Source organism: Monodon monoceros, unplaced genomic scaffold (genome assembly GCF_005190385.1).
Source record: "Monodon monoceros isolate NGI ecotype Baffin Bay Population unplaced genomic scaffold, NGI_Narwhal_1 Super_Scaffold_17, whole genome shotgun sequence".
NCBI classification, from domain to species: Eukaryota; Metazoa; Chordata; class Mammalia; order Artiodactyla; family Monodontidae; genus Monodon; species Monodon monoceros.
In genome coordinates, this window is record NW_021703773.1 from 29,348,780 (window position 1) to 29,362,048 (window position 13,269).

Below are 13,269 nucleotides of genomic sequence, written 5' to 3' on the forward strand. Positions count from 1 at the left end.
GAGAGCTTCTTGAGCCCAATCAGACTATAACGAAGTGCAGAAGAGACCCCATTCTGTACTCACCTTCCAGGTGAGGATCAAGGCTAGTGTAGCCTAGACTCTGAAGGAGGCTCAACTCCCTCCCTCAGGCTCCTCAAGAAGATGGGGTGATTTATTTATTGAATACTTGACTCATTTTCCTAGAAAGTGCAAACCCGGTGTGCGGAATCTGTTAGGTGGTGAGAACGCTGGCGGTTCACTGTTCTTTCCTCCACTTTCAGCCTCCCTGTAAACTCTGCTGAAGCCTAACCCAGGGCCTGGGAACCACAACTTCAGAGCCGACTCCCGGTTGCCAGGTAACCACCTGGGCGCGCACAGTCTCCGGGGGTCAGGGGCCGCCCCCGCCTCTCCCCAGGCGCTCCAATCAGCGGCCAGTGTGGCTGTCACGTGGGGCTCGGAGCGGGACCCGGAGCGCCGCGCGCGCGGCCAGGCTTGCGGAGCCCGCCTCCGCGCCCTTCAGACCCCGCGGCCCGGCCGCGCAGCCTCGGAGCCCGCGGCGCAGGAGGAGAGGGCGGTGCGGGTCGGGTCCGGCCGCCGCGCCCGCTTCAGCACTTTCCGCTGTCCGCCGCTGCGGTCGCCTCGTCCTGCAGGTAGGGGCCGGCGGGCCGCAGGGCGAGGGACGCGGGCTGGAGGAGGGCGATCTTCGAGCGATGGGGCGTCGCGGGGCTGGTGGGGGTCCGCCCGCCCCCGCGACGGTCGCGGACCCGCGTGCGCGCGTCCTGTGGAGCTTGGCAGGCGATGAGGCCCCGAGCGCCCGCGCCGCTCACCGGCCGACGACGGGACGCAGCAGACTCAGCAGCAGCCCTTGTGCCTCTGAACTGCCCCTGGAGTGTCACCTGCGACCCTGACCGGGGACACTGCCTTATGTTTTAAGATTATTCAGCCTCAGTGCGTCTAGAGTCTAGATTGTCGCTCTCGTTACTGTGCCCACGGGCGCTTCTGTAAGGACCCCCGCGCCCCTGAAGGTGGCCTTCGTACTCAGGCTGCGGCAAGAAACCCTGGGGTCAAAGGGAAGCGCGTTCCAGAAAAAAGACAGACAGTATTGAATCTCAGAGGCGCAGTGTGTGCTAAGCGAATCTTAAAAATATAATCTTTCCTATTTTTCAGAAGCTAACAAACCCAGACTTACTCTTTTGCATGCAGATATTAAAAGGAGCAAACACTGGAGCTTTTTTTTTTTTTTTACTATATTAAGTGCAGTTGATTTGAATGAAGTTTAGTGATGCCTTGGATCATGTATCAGAAGCAAAGCACACTTGTTTTGTAACTTCCATGTCCATTTGTATATGTATTTGTTGACTTTTTTTAATTTAAAAGTCTCCAACAATGGTTTGAAGAGAGAGATTACATTTCTTTCATTGTCTGAGTATTTCAGAAATAGATACCCTTCGGAGAAACTCATTTCCCTACCAATTTTTATAACCGAAATTACGAGTCTTCCTTGAACATTTTAAATCACCTCAAGAGAAAAAAAGCTTTCCCTTTAGGGTTTGTTTCTCTAACAGTAAATTCTTTGGGGAATTTCAAAGATTCTCTCCAGGTTTTCATATCTAATTTCTTGCTCACAAATCTCCTAGGCTCATCAACAGTGAGAGGATAATCTTGGTGTGATTATCATAGAACACAGCATGGTCTTGGATGTTATGTTGTCTCCCTCTTATTGGCATTAGTGGAGCTGATTCTGGGCTTGTGGTGTGGACAGCCCCTGCAGAAAAGCACTCTCTTACATCCTGTTGAGATTCTGCCTCGCTGGCCTAAGTGTGCAAGAAAGTGAACGTGGTCACATCTTACTTGTGTGAAGACAGAGATCTGAGAAATCAGTCTGACAGTTTCTCCTGTTCTGTGATCTAAAATTGAATACAGTAATTAAGTGCCTTTGAAAAGTTGTCAGTTAATTCCCCAGAGTTTGGGGAACCGTGCTTTAGGTGATAGTTTAGAGATTAATGTTACAAATGCTAGGTTTAGGTCATTGCATTGAGAGTTCCTGGGAAGTTTGCTCAACTGGAATAAACCAACGGCTTGGTTGAAAGGGCCCACATGGAAAGAAAACTCATATACTTCTTAAGTGAGCTCCACAAACTTACTCTATATTAAAATGGCTAGTTGAATTTTACTACTTATATTGAGCTGATTTTCCCTGTGTTTATAGTAATAGGAATACTTAAAGAACTGTGGGTATCTCTGAAAAAAAATTAGATATATTTACTTAAAAGTTTGAAATTCTTCATTCTTTTTATCTTTAATGATTAAATATTGCTGTACTAAAAACTTTTGTTGCTACTCACACAATAATCCTATATATTCGAAAGCTGCAAATCAATTTAGCTTAGAAAATAATGTTTTTAAATTCCTCTGCTCCCAGTAGGCGGACTTCTAGGGCTAGAGTGTTTTTTGTTGTTGTATTCTGTGGACTCTACCTTGCAGCCCTTAGCCTGAGCATGGGTGAGCTACAGCAGCTTTTATATTGCTCAGAGAAGAGTAAGAACAGTTTTATGTTTGTTTGTTTGTTTCTTTTGCCCCAGAAGATACTGGAAGTCCAACATGAATGATTAGATGTCCCTGTCTATAAAATATGTGCAAATTCTCCATACTACCTAATTTTACTTGCCTAAGCTCTGTAATGAAGACTAAAATGAAATTCAAACAATTTGAAAGGATTTACATGTCCTTCCTGTATTCCAGAATTTATTCAAAATCAGATCTAATATGCAAGAAAGGTAATGGTTTACCAGATTACTGAATAACGTGTTTACCCAGCCATTCATGGTAATGATGTGTATACAAACATTACTACTACTTTCTGCAATTGCTGAATTATCTCATCTTGTATTTTGTATCTATTCCATGTAGCAGATTGAAATATTAAAGTGAAATTATGTATGTAGCTTCCAGTGTGTCTTCAGGAACAGAGTTCTTATTGAGAATATTTTAATCCATAGAAATCATATTAGGAGTTTGGGAGGGATTTCTTACTAACTGACACCTCCTTTTCTTTCATGTGAGAAACATATATTAGACCAAGAGTGGCTGGCATTTTTCAACATCCAAGACCATGCTGTGTTCTATGATAATCACGTGGAGATGATTCTCTCACTGTTGATGAGACTATTCCTTGGACATTTATGAGCAAGAAATTAGATATGGATACCTGGAGAGAATCTTAGAAATTCCCCAAAGAATTTACTCTGTAGAGAAACAGATCCTAAAGGAAAAGCTTTCTCTTGCTTGAGGTTACTGTTACTGTTCAAGAAGGACTTGTAATTTCGGTTATAAAAATTGGTAGAGAAATACACTAAAATGATCAACTTTGACCTTTGCCTTTGTGTATTGGAAGGGAAAAAATCCCATCATGACTGACTAGAAGAATTTCAAAACTTCTCATGGTAAAACGGGCTGTCACATGAGGAGACAAGTTTCAGGTTGTTTTTACTTGATCTCAGTGACTAGGCAAATATAACTTGAAATAGGCTAGACTTTGTTAAAAAAAAAAAAAAAAAGCAACCTGGAATTGGAGCCACAGATGGCACATGCATCTAGATATCACATTATCAGCTACTTGAGTGAGATAATTTTTTTTTAATAATGATAAAGGCTTACTTTTTATTACTTTACAGGTACTTACAACATTGATTTAGTAGCCTAATTATCTCCTAAAATTCTGGAAGTCTGTATTCTAGTTTAGGAAATATATGTGTCACAGAAACAGGCAAATCTTGCACAGTAAGATCATAGGAGATAATTCAGCAATGTTATTTGCTATTAAAGGGATAATTGATAACTGTCATGTTCAGGAAAGCTCTTATCAAAAGATGCAAGAAATAATTTTCCATGCTTCGGTGAGGATGTTACAACATTTAAAATTTGGTTTATAAATTTGAATGCTCAGATGTGGAGAACTCATAGTGGAGGTTGTTAAGTAATTTACCTTATGTTCAGATTTGTTGTTCTCTTACAGTTGTTGACACTTTAAGTTATGAGCATGTACCAGTATCTCAGGTGAGCTTATTTGCAATTATGTATAATAAGCTCAATTTCATATCTCATACACAAAAAAACTTTCCAATTGGAAAGCAGAAAATAGTTCTCACTACACAGAGCAGTTGTGTATGATGTGCTGTTGGAAAAACTTCATTTTTCAATACAATACAGCGCCACATGGAGCCCTGAAAATTGAATAGTTGGTTAATAAGAAGTAGGTACAACTTAATTTTGGCCCATTAAGATAAAACTTTTTGAATGAGTCTTAATGAAAAGACTTATGCAAATTTTATTTTTAAGATAAACATGGTAGCAGGTTTGAAGGAGTCATTTCAGAATTTAAGCTAGAAGGATTCTTAGAGACCAGTCAATCTAACACCATTAACACTAAACACACAAAAATTAAGTTGCTCAAAACTGGGAAAATTTCAATGGGAAAGCTGGTCTGGAACCTCAGGCTCTAACACTCAGCATTGTGCTGCTCTCTAAAGAGGTGTAAAAATATATCACCTTTCTCTTTTATTATATTTCTTCAAGTGACTAATTCAAAAGTTTGAGTAGTTAAGATTTAGATCACTTTTGTATTTTTTAAGTGACTGTTGTACATAATGAACAAATTGCATGTGTTTGGTCTCATCATATAGAAAGTTTGCTTAAAATATTAATTAAAAAGTGTTTTCCCACAATTTGTAAAATTTTTTGATTTGCTCATTAATATGATTCAAGGCTTTCTGCAAAGTCTTCTGTGATTTAGGGGGGATCCAGTTATCTTATAAATTCTTTATCCTAATGCACCTCGGTGGTACTTAAGTGTACATAGCCATCACATCTACAATTGAATGTTAGAAATAAGAAGCTTTTGGAAGTTACATCTGAAGCCTGGATTATGGTTACCATTGGGTAAAATTCTGAAGTTGGACGCATTTATTTTCTAGACTTTCTGACCCTTTGGTACTAGACGCCATCTAGAATGGTGTTATTCGACATGTATCTTAGACCAGCATCCCCTGGGAGCATGTCAGAAGTGCATACTTCCAGGCCACAGCCCTGCCAAATCAGAATATCTGAGGGAGCACCTGGAATCAGTGTTTTCAGGAGCCTCGAGTGATTCTAACGCAAGGTCACACTTTAGAAGTACTGATAGAAGGTACATTGTGCCACTGGACCTAGTCTTCTCTTGAACTGGTAGTGTTCGTATACAACTCCACCTTTGAAACTTTACTTAAACTACTAAATAAATGAACTCATTCCTGAAAATATTGAATACAATTGTGGATACATTTCATAAACATTTAAATTTCAATGGTAGCTTTTTGGACACAATATCTCACTTGCATTATTAATTACACTAGTTCATCTTTGTGGGAATTTTATGGTGGCTAAGGGAACAGTTTTTGACAGGTGGCCCATTGACTAGATTAGTAACCTGTCTCATATATGCACTGGTCCTGCCTTAGCTGATACAACTCTTCACTTATCAAACTTTAGGATTTATTTCCGGCCTCCTATCAATGTATGGATGCATATATAAAAGAAATTTTGGATGTAGTGACTTTGTGTGAGCTATTCCTTAAAGCTTTCAAGCTTTAAATCCATTTGATTTCCTTTGTTGGTTTTTTCTCAGCACTTGACAAAAATAAATTTTAACACCCTTGGCCCAGAACATGAAAATGCCAGTCTAACTGACTGTTTCTGCCAAATGAGAATCCTGATTTTCAGACACAGATAAGCATAAAGACCCACCCTACTTTAAAAACTCATATACAAAATCCAACTTACAGAACAGATGAATTAGAAGGGGGACAGGCATCCTCAGGTTTACAGAACAATTCATGCCATAGCTTCTCAAGTCCTCCTTCATGAGGAATGATCCTATTTATAAAAATAAAGCTACTTATTTTTGCCATACCCTATTATAAAAATAATCCTACATCTTTATTATGACAATGTTTACACGTTTACTTTCATAATGTCTCTTTCAGTGGAGTATTTACCTCTTCTTAGTTTATGGGTGAAAAATACGTGATCTCACTCTTCTATTTCTCTTTGGCTGAGTCTCTCAGAATGGTTAATTGAAGGTATATGAATGACCCTATTGTTCAAGAAAAGTGTATTACATCTTTGATCAAATTAAAAATCTTTTCCACATTGCAGGTCAAGAGATTCTGTAATCCTTCAAGCGCCTTGAAAATCTAATTTCATAATTCAAATCCATATAATTTTCACTTTGGTGGTTAAAATGTAGGAAGTATAAAAATAAATATCTAGATGAATGATAGATTAAGTATATAGATGGATGATGAAATAACTGCATTCACTTTGCCACATCTTTGAATTAGTGTTCTGGTCCTCTCTGTCTTACCTATAATCCTTTGTTTTGCTGATCAAATTGGAATTCATACTGGTATAAGTGGTCATCCTGTGAGTCCAAACTAGAACAACCATAATGACCTTATTCTTTTCTATTCGCTATCTAATCCAGGATTTTAACATAGGTTAATACTGTACTTTGTGACCTATTTTATCATCTAAGCTTTTAAGAACATCAGGATTTGACATATGTTGGGGATGCTGAGATATAATGTCCTGCCAAGCACATGAAAGGTAAATTTAGGAATGATTGAAATTTAAGAGATTAATCTGGTCAGTAGAAGTTACCAGAGGCAGTTTATCTGATAAACATCTTTGCTATTGTTGAACCGAGTAAGTAGTTCTCAAGCTTTACTGTGCTATATAAATCATCTGGAAATGATGTTAAAAAGCAGGTTTCCAGACTCCACCCCAAGATCTACTGGCCCTAGATTGTGATCCAGGAATCTTCATTTTTAGCAAGTTTCTCAGTTAATTCTGATGCAAGAGACCCGAGAACCACACTTTGAGATGCACTGATTTAGAGATTTTTTAAAATTATATTTATCCTTGATAATCTATGGCTGTATGTATCAGTGAAAATAGTGGCCATTTAGAATTATGGATACTAGACAGAGGAAGATCTCAAGTTAGTGGGCTAGTGGCTGCTTAAAAAAAAAACTTCCATTTTTTTTTTTTTGGCAATTTCCAAATGCTTTCTAATGAGCACGTATAGTAGATACTAACATGTTAACTATATGTGCTCACTAGAATTTTTTGCATCACTCTGAGCATATAGTGTATTCAAATTTTAAACACTGATTTTCAACATGATATTTTTAGGTTTTTTAAAAAATTACTATAGGCAATAGATTTCTATTAAGAAAATTAACAAAATTCTGAATAGGACAAAGAGGAGTTCAAGGAAACTACCCTGACTCTCTGCATGGTGATATGTTTGTGACCCTGACCTTTGAATACGCAATTTTTTTTTTTTTTTTTTTTTTGCGGTACGCGGGCCTCTCACTGTTGTGGCCTCTCCCGTTGCGGAGCACAGGCTCTGGACGCGCAGGCTCAGCGGCCATGGCTCACGGGCCCAGCCGCTCCGTGGCATGTGGGATCTTCCCGGACCGGGGCACGAACCCGTGTCCCCTGCATCGGCAGGCGGACTCTCAACCACTGCGCCACCAGGGAAGCCCTGAATACACATCTTTATATACTTTGATCGATTTTTCTCTTTCTCAAGCCTCCCCGGAGTGCTTCCTGGTCAGAGTCTCTGCTTTTGCTGCTCCCTCTGTTTAGTGCGCTTTCATGTAGTACCTATGACACGACTATAGTACCTTTTTAAAATTTATTATTTATTTATTTTTGGCTGTGTTGGGTCTTCGTTTCTGTGCGAGGGCTTTCTCTAGTTGCGGTGAGCGGGGGCCACTCTCTTCATCACGGTGCATGTGGGATCTTCCCAGACCAGGGCTCGAACCCGTGTCCCCTGCACTGGCAGGCAGATTCTCAACCACTGCACCACCAGGGAAGCCCTATTTTTACTTTTCATATAGTCAGATTTTCTGGTAAAAATACTTCATTTTCAACTATTTTTTTTCTTACATATTGAAAATGTCATGTGACCTAAGCTAAAGAGAAGTATATTGTATAGATTGTCACTTTGTTACTAGTGGTTAGAATCACCAGTAACTGGAGGGTGTTGTCAGCTATATTGATTTGTTGTTTTCCAAGGGTGAGCTTTCAAATTGTTCTTAGGATGTAGCTGTTTACTATTTTTGGAGGGTCTGGTCAAGGCATGAAATGCTGGGATGGGAGCTATGTGTCGCTACAGATCGCTGCCAACATTTAGGAACGTGCTGGTGGAGATTGCTCTGGGGCACACCCCTGTGGAATAGTACCGACTGAGGAGTCAGAGGATCTGCTATGGGCGTGGCATTAGCAGGCATCCACTGTGAACCATCACGGCTGAGTCCTCAGACTCTGTGGGTGTTCCTGTGGACCCCCAAATGCATATCCTTAATCTAGCCCATCTCAGTCCCCTGCTGCTTGCTTTGCAGACTTTGGTTTCTACCCATTTCCTGTTGTGAGATTATTTATTCCTTGTGTCCACCTTCCTCATCCGCTTGTCCCTGACGTTACTTCTAAAAATACTTGTGGGTTAAAGCAGCATTAGTGCATATCTCAGAGAAAGACTTAACATGTTGCAAAATATGATGGCTGGGGGTGGTAAATGGGGCAGGAAACTCTAGGGGCAAAATAAAAAGATAAATGAAAGTGTCCAAATGAAGTTAGAAAATATAATCCAATTATACAACACCTACTTATATGTGGACAAGTCATTTCAGTTTATTTTCCCCTCTTAATTTTGTTAGTATTAGAAATCACTGCTGTGGATTCTTACTGTATAATTTCTTTTTATTTAGATTATATACCTGACAGCAGAAGTGTGCAATTTACTGTTTTGTACCAGCAAATTTGCACATTAGCATAATTAGCATAAAAGAAACATTGTGAGCTTCCTAGAAATCTCCCTCATGGCTCCTGTCTGTCACTACTTCCTTTTCCCTGAAGAAGACTCTCTCATAACTTCTAGTAGCATAGATTAACTTTGCTGGTCTTTAAACTTTTATAAATATTAGAATCCTATGATATTCATGTGTGACTTTCAGTCATCATTACATTGTATGGTTCATCCATTTCGTTGTGTATGGTTCATTTTAATTATTGTATAGTACCCAAGTGTATGACTGTCCTATCATCTGATCTCCCAGATTGGGGGAATCTGGTTTTTAGGGGAGACTTGTGTGTCTCCTTCTCCTCAACCCCACTCTGAGGCAGCCAAACTCCACTTTATATCTGGGGTGGGTGCTGAGTAAGAGAGAAAGCACCTCTTCAGTGGCAGATCTGGACTTCATTTTGGTTCAGGATCGGAGCCCAAGATGTTTTCCTGCCCACCCCCCAGGGGATGGTAGCTTTTGCTTCTTCCCTTCTCCCAGTTCTGTGGGCAGGAAGGAGGGTTATCTGTCCCTCCCTAGAAGCAGATGGGCTTTGCTTTTACTCCCTCCCCATTGTCCCTGGGAGTGAGGGTATGTATTTCCTCTCTCCGAGTAGTTGAAGGCTTGTGCTCCATTTGGGAGAAGGATTCAGGGACCTATACAGAGTTGCATGCCTGTCAGCTCTCAGTAGCCAAGTGCTTCCTATGTGCCTGAGCCACTAAGGGGGACTATGTCTGATTTGCCCCCTTCTTTCTCCTAAGCCCCCAATTGAGACCTGAGGAGAAGCTCTGACAGGTGAGTGCAACTCAGCTTGCACCGGGGACCTCCAGTTATTCTACACTGATGCTCTAGCTCATATCGGCCTTTAGGACTTTCGCAGATTTTATCTGACTTTCTCCTCCCCGCTTTGATGGCAGTCACCTCTTTCTCCCACTCCCTGTCAAAGGCGAAGCCGTTAGTCTGTTTGTCTCCCCATGACTGGTCTCCTCACTCTTTGGAATTCCCTTGATTGCTTTGCAGCCTGACGATTTAATATTATCTTTCTCCAGAGAGAATATGCTTTTGCTTTTGGAAAGTATGAGGGTAGGGAAGACCCCCTCAATGCAATCATTGAATGAATCTATTTGAAGCTGAACTTCAGTCTTTGTAAAGGATAGTCTATTTCACGCTAGTTTTAAGGTGTAGACCCACATGGTTCTCACTGAAAGGGCACCATTATTAGGCCATCTTTTTCCTTGGCAGCATATGGACGCCAATTTTTTTCCCTCCAGTCTCATGAGATTATGAAAAGCTCTCCATAGCTTCTTAGTATTTCAGCCACTACTTTTAGATAGTCAGATCCTGTTGGGGAGAAAGTAACATTCCCCCCTCCCCAACCCCACCCTGTTCCCTACAAGAGGGTAGCTGTGGAATGTCCTTCTCATGTTGATGGGTGTGAAAGGAAGCAAGCCTTACAGCCAGAGCTTGGAGCTGGAACATTCTGACTTCTGCCCACATATCGCTGGGGAAAGCAAGTCATACGGCAAGTCCAAAGGCAACAGGCCAGGATATATAGTCGGCCCGTGATGAGCTCATAAAAAGGTATAGATGCAGAGAGGGATATAAAAAGGTCCTGACAAGCAATCAGACCACAGGTTACTTGTGTGTTGTATGAATCCCTGCAGTAAGTTTTCTGACATTGCAAGCCATTTTACTTTATTTATTTATTTTCTTTAACACAATGACATCTAGCCTTTGATTCTTTTCATTTCCTTCCCTCACTAATCTTAAAAGGCAGGAAAAATTTTCTGACTACGAATTAAGTTAAATTTGTGATTTTAACAATAAGTTAATCAGTTAGACCCGTGGACGAATTCACAGATGTAAAGATGTGGAGTAAATGTCACCATGACTTTCTCCTTCCTGTTTCAGTTACTGCTAAGTGATCGTGACATGCTTCCGCTCTGAGATCAGCTAAAGGTTTCAACTGTGCACTCCAGACCATCAAGGAGATGTGAGAGTTGAACACTATTGGCCATTCTTATACTAAATGAACCAGATTCTATACACTCTCAGATAATCAAAACACCTGAAATACAATAAAAATATGTATTTTTATGCAAGATAATATTCATCTGAGATTCCATGATGTGAAATATTTTACTTTTCTTAGTTCTTGCAAATATGGTAAATAGTGCTCATGGAGAAATGTCAGGAAGTATGACATGAGAACTATTATGTGCCCTACAAACAAGGTATTACTTTTAACTATATTGTATTTATAGTGATATAGTAAATACTTGGTACCTTATATGATTATAAACTAATTTTACAAATTCAAGTCTGCATTTTATTTTCCCTTCAAAAATTAATTTCTGAAATAATTTGATTAGCCATTTCTCTGCAAGGAATTGAATGGTAATCCCATTTCCCTTGTTGATGAGTATATTACCTGTAATTTGGATACATTTCTTTAGCCCCTTTCCAAGTTGTAGTTATGTGTACACACACACACACACACACACACACACACACACACACACACACCTTCGGTTCATGTGAACTACCACTAGTTGACAAACTCTTCTAGCATGTGTCAATTCACGCAACAAACATTTTGTACCTTCTATACAAATATGAATAAAACATGTTCCTTTGTCTTGGGCAACTCACAATTTTTGTCTCTGCAAATAACACTATCCAGTGCACACAAATATAGACTTAGAGGCATACAGATGAGGGATTTGGTGCATTTGTGAAAGGCTTCAAAGAAGAGGGACATTAAGTTGGGTCTTGATAAATATGATACAGCTCATTAGTCACAAAAGAAGGGGAAGAGGTAAGACAGCTCAGGCAAAAGCATTTCACAACTTAAAGGCATAAAGCCATGCTGGTATAGAACATGTTTAGGGAGGCTAGTAAGTAAAGTATTTCATTAGTTTGTACAAGACAGTGGCGTTAGGGATGGAGGAAAGGGGCTTTTGAAGAGACATGTTAAAGGTAGTTGTTAAGACTTGGTGATCAAATGTAGCGGAAGGTGGAGGGGAAAGTGGTGAAAGAATCAAAGATGGCTCCATGTTCTTATTTCGGGTTACCGTCGAGTATAGTTTTGGTCACTGGAACAGGGAATGCAGGGCAAATGAAAGACTATTGGGGGGCAGTAGAAAGGGATTCTTATCACTCGAAAGGGATAAGCTTGGCTTTACCGACGTTCATATTGAGATTACCAGATACAAGGCTGCGGGATCTAGGTACAGTAGGTACTTTAAAATGGAATTTAAGGGCTTAGCATGAGAGACTGCAACCACTGAAATGGTGGCAAGATAGTTAGATATACCCTGGGTAGGCGCTAGATATAGGTCTAGGGCGGGGTAAAAAAGCGTAAGGCAGGACACAGACACAGATCTCTAACTCAGAATAGGATAGGCAATGACAAGAGAGATAGCAAGGAAGGACCACCAGTCCAGAGGGTGGGACCCTGCAGGAGATGCAAATTCCGAGCAGTTAGCCAGGAACCAGGGGCTCTGTGGGAACCCAAGGGCAGGACAGAAAGCATGGTCCAGATTCGGGGAAGTCAGCAAGATGGAAACAAATTGAGCACCAGCGTGTACGAGTCCTGGAGCTTCCTGTGGAAGCCTATTCCCAACTATTTTGACCTGGGGCTTCAAGCAGGTATTATTGAAAATATTTCTAGAGAATAAGGAAGAAGAAGAATTCTGAAGGGTGCCATGTCCCATTTGGTATATTTTTAGAGTGAGATAAAGATGTTCTCAACTAGCTGCAGTGATGTTTATGTGTCATACATGTGTTTCTATGCCAGAACAATGAAAAGGGAAGGGCTAATGAAATATTTGACATAGCATTGTCTAGTACAACAACATAATTATCATTTGATTTATTTCTTATTTGGCTATAGGCTTACCTTTCTGCTTTAGCATTATTTTCACAGACACTGTTATTTATAAATTATTCAAACTGTTTCAGCTGAAATGTGTATGTACTTCTAGTTTCTTGTACTGAACAACATTTCATAAGGTAGAGTTTGGTAAACCCCTTTGGTTGAAACACATTGTTATTACTTTAGGTGCTGACTATTCTGAAGCCGGTTTCCAATTGCCTTGATTAAAGTAGGAACATTCTATGGCTTGGATGACTTACATTTCACATTGGTTTGAGCAAGATGATTGCTATGAAGGACTACAAAGAGTAAGATATATTTACGTTGTAATTCTAATTTTCTGTGATTTTTTTCTGCTTTATTTCTCATGCAGCTGTATTTCTGTGTCATTTATATTGTGGACATTTTTGCATTGCAGGATTCTGAGGGTAAATAGGATACTTATCTGATAGACTTAAAAGCAGAGGTAAGAAAATATATAAGGATAGTCATTTATTGAAGAAAAGGTGTTTTTTTCTATCCTGATTT

General features: G+C 40.2%; 1 protein-coding gene across 6 annotated transcripts in view; it reads left to right on the forward strand.

The window, feature by feature from the left end:
* The first annotated feature begins 480 nt into the window (after positions 1 to 480).
* WDR17 (WD repeat domain 17) overlaps positions 481 to 13,269 on the forward strand; it is a 77,861-nt gene continuing 65,072 nt past the window's right edge. For 4 of the 6 annotated variants that reach the window (XR_003794219.1, XM_029226451.1, XM_029226455.1 and 1 more), the window contains exons 1-2: positions 481 to 629; positions 12,928 to 13,049. Coding sequence is in view for 3 of the 6 variants with exons in the window: in XM_029226451.1 (XP_029082284.1) it covers positions 12,984 to 13,049 (66 nt within the window). In the remaining 3 variants the exon portion in view is untranslated. Of the gene's footprint in view, positions 630 to 12,927; positions 13,050 to 13,159; positions 13,208 to 13,269 lie in introns of those variants that run through there. The other 2 variants (XM_029226453.1, XM_029226452.1) reach the window with 2 other exon arrangements.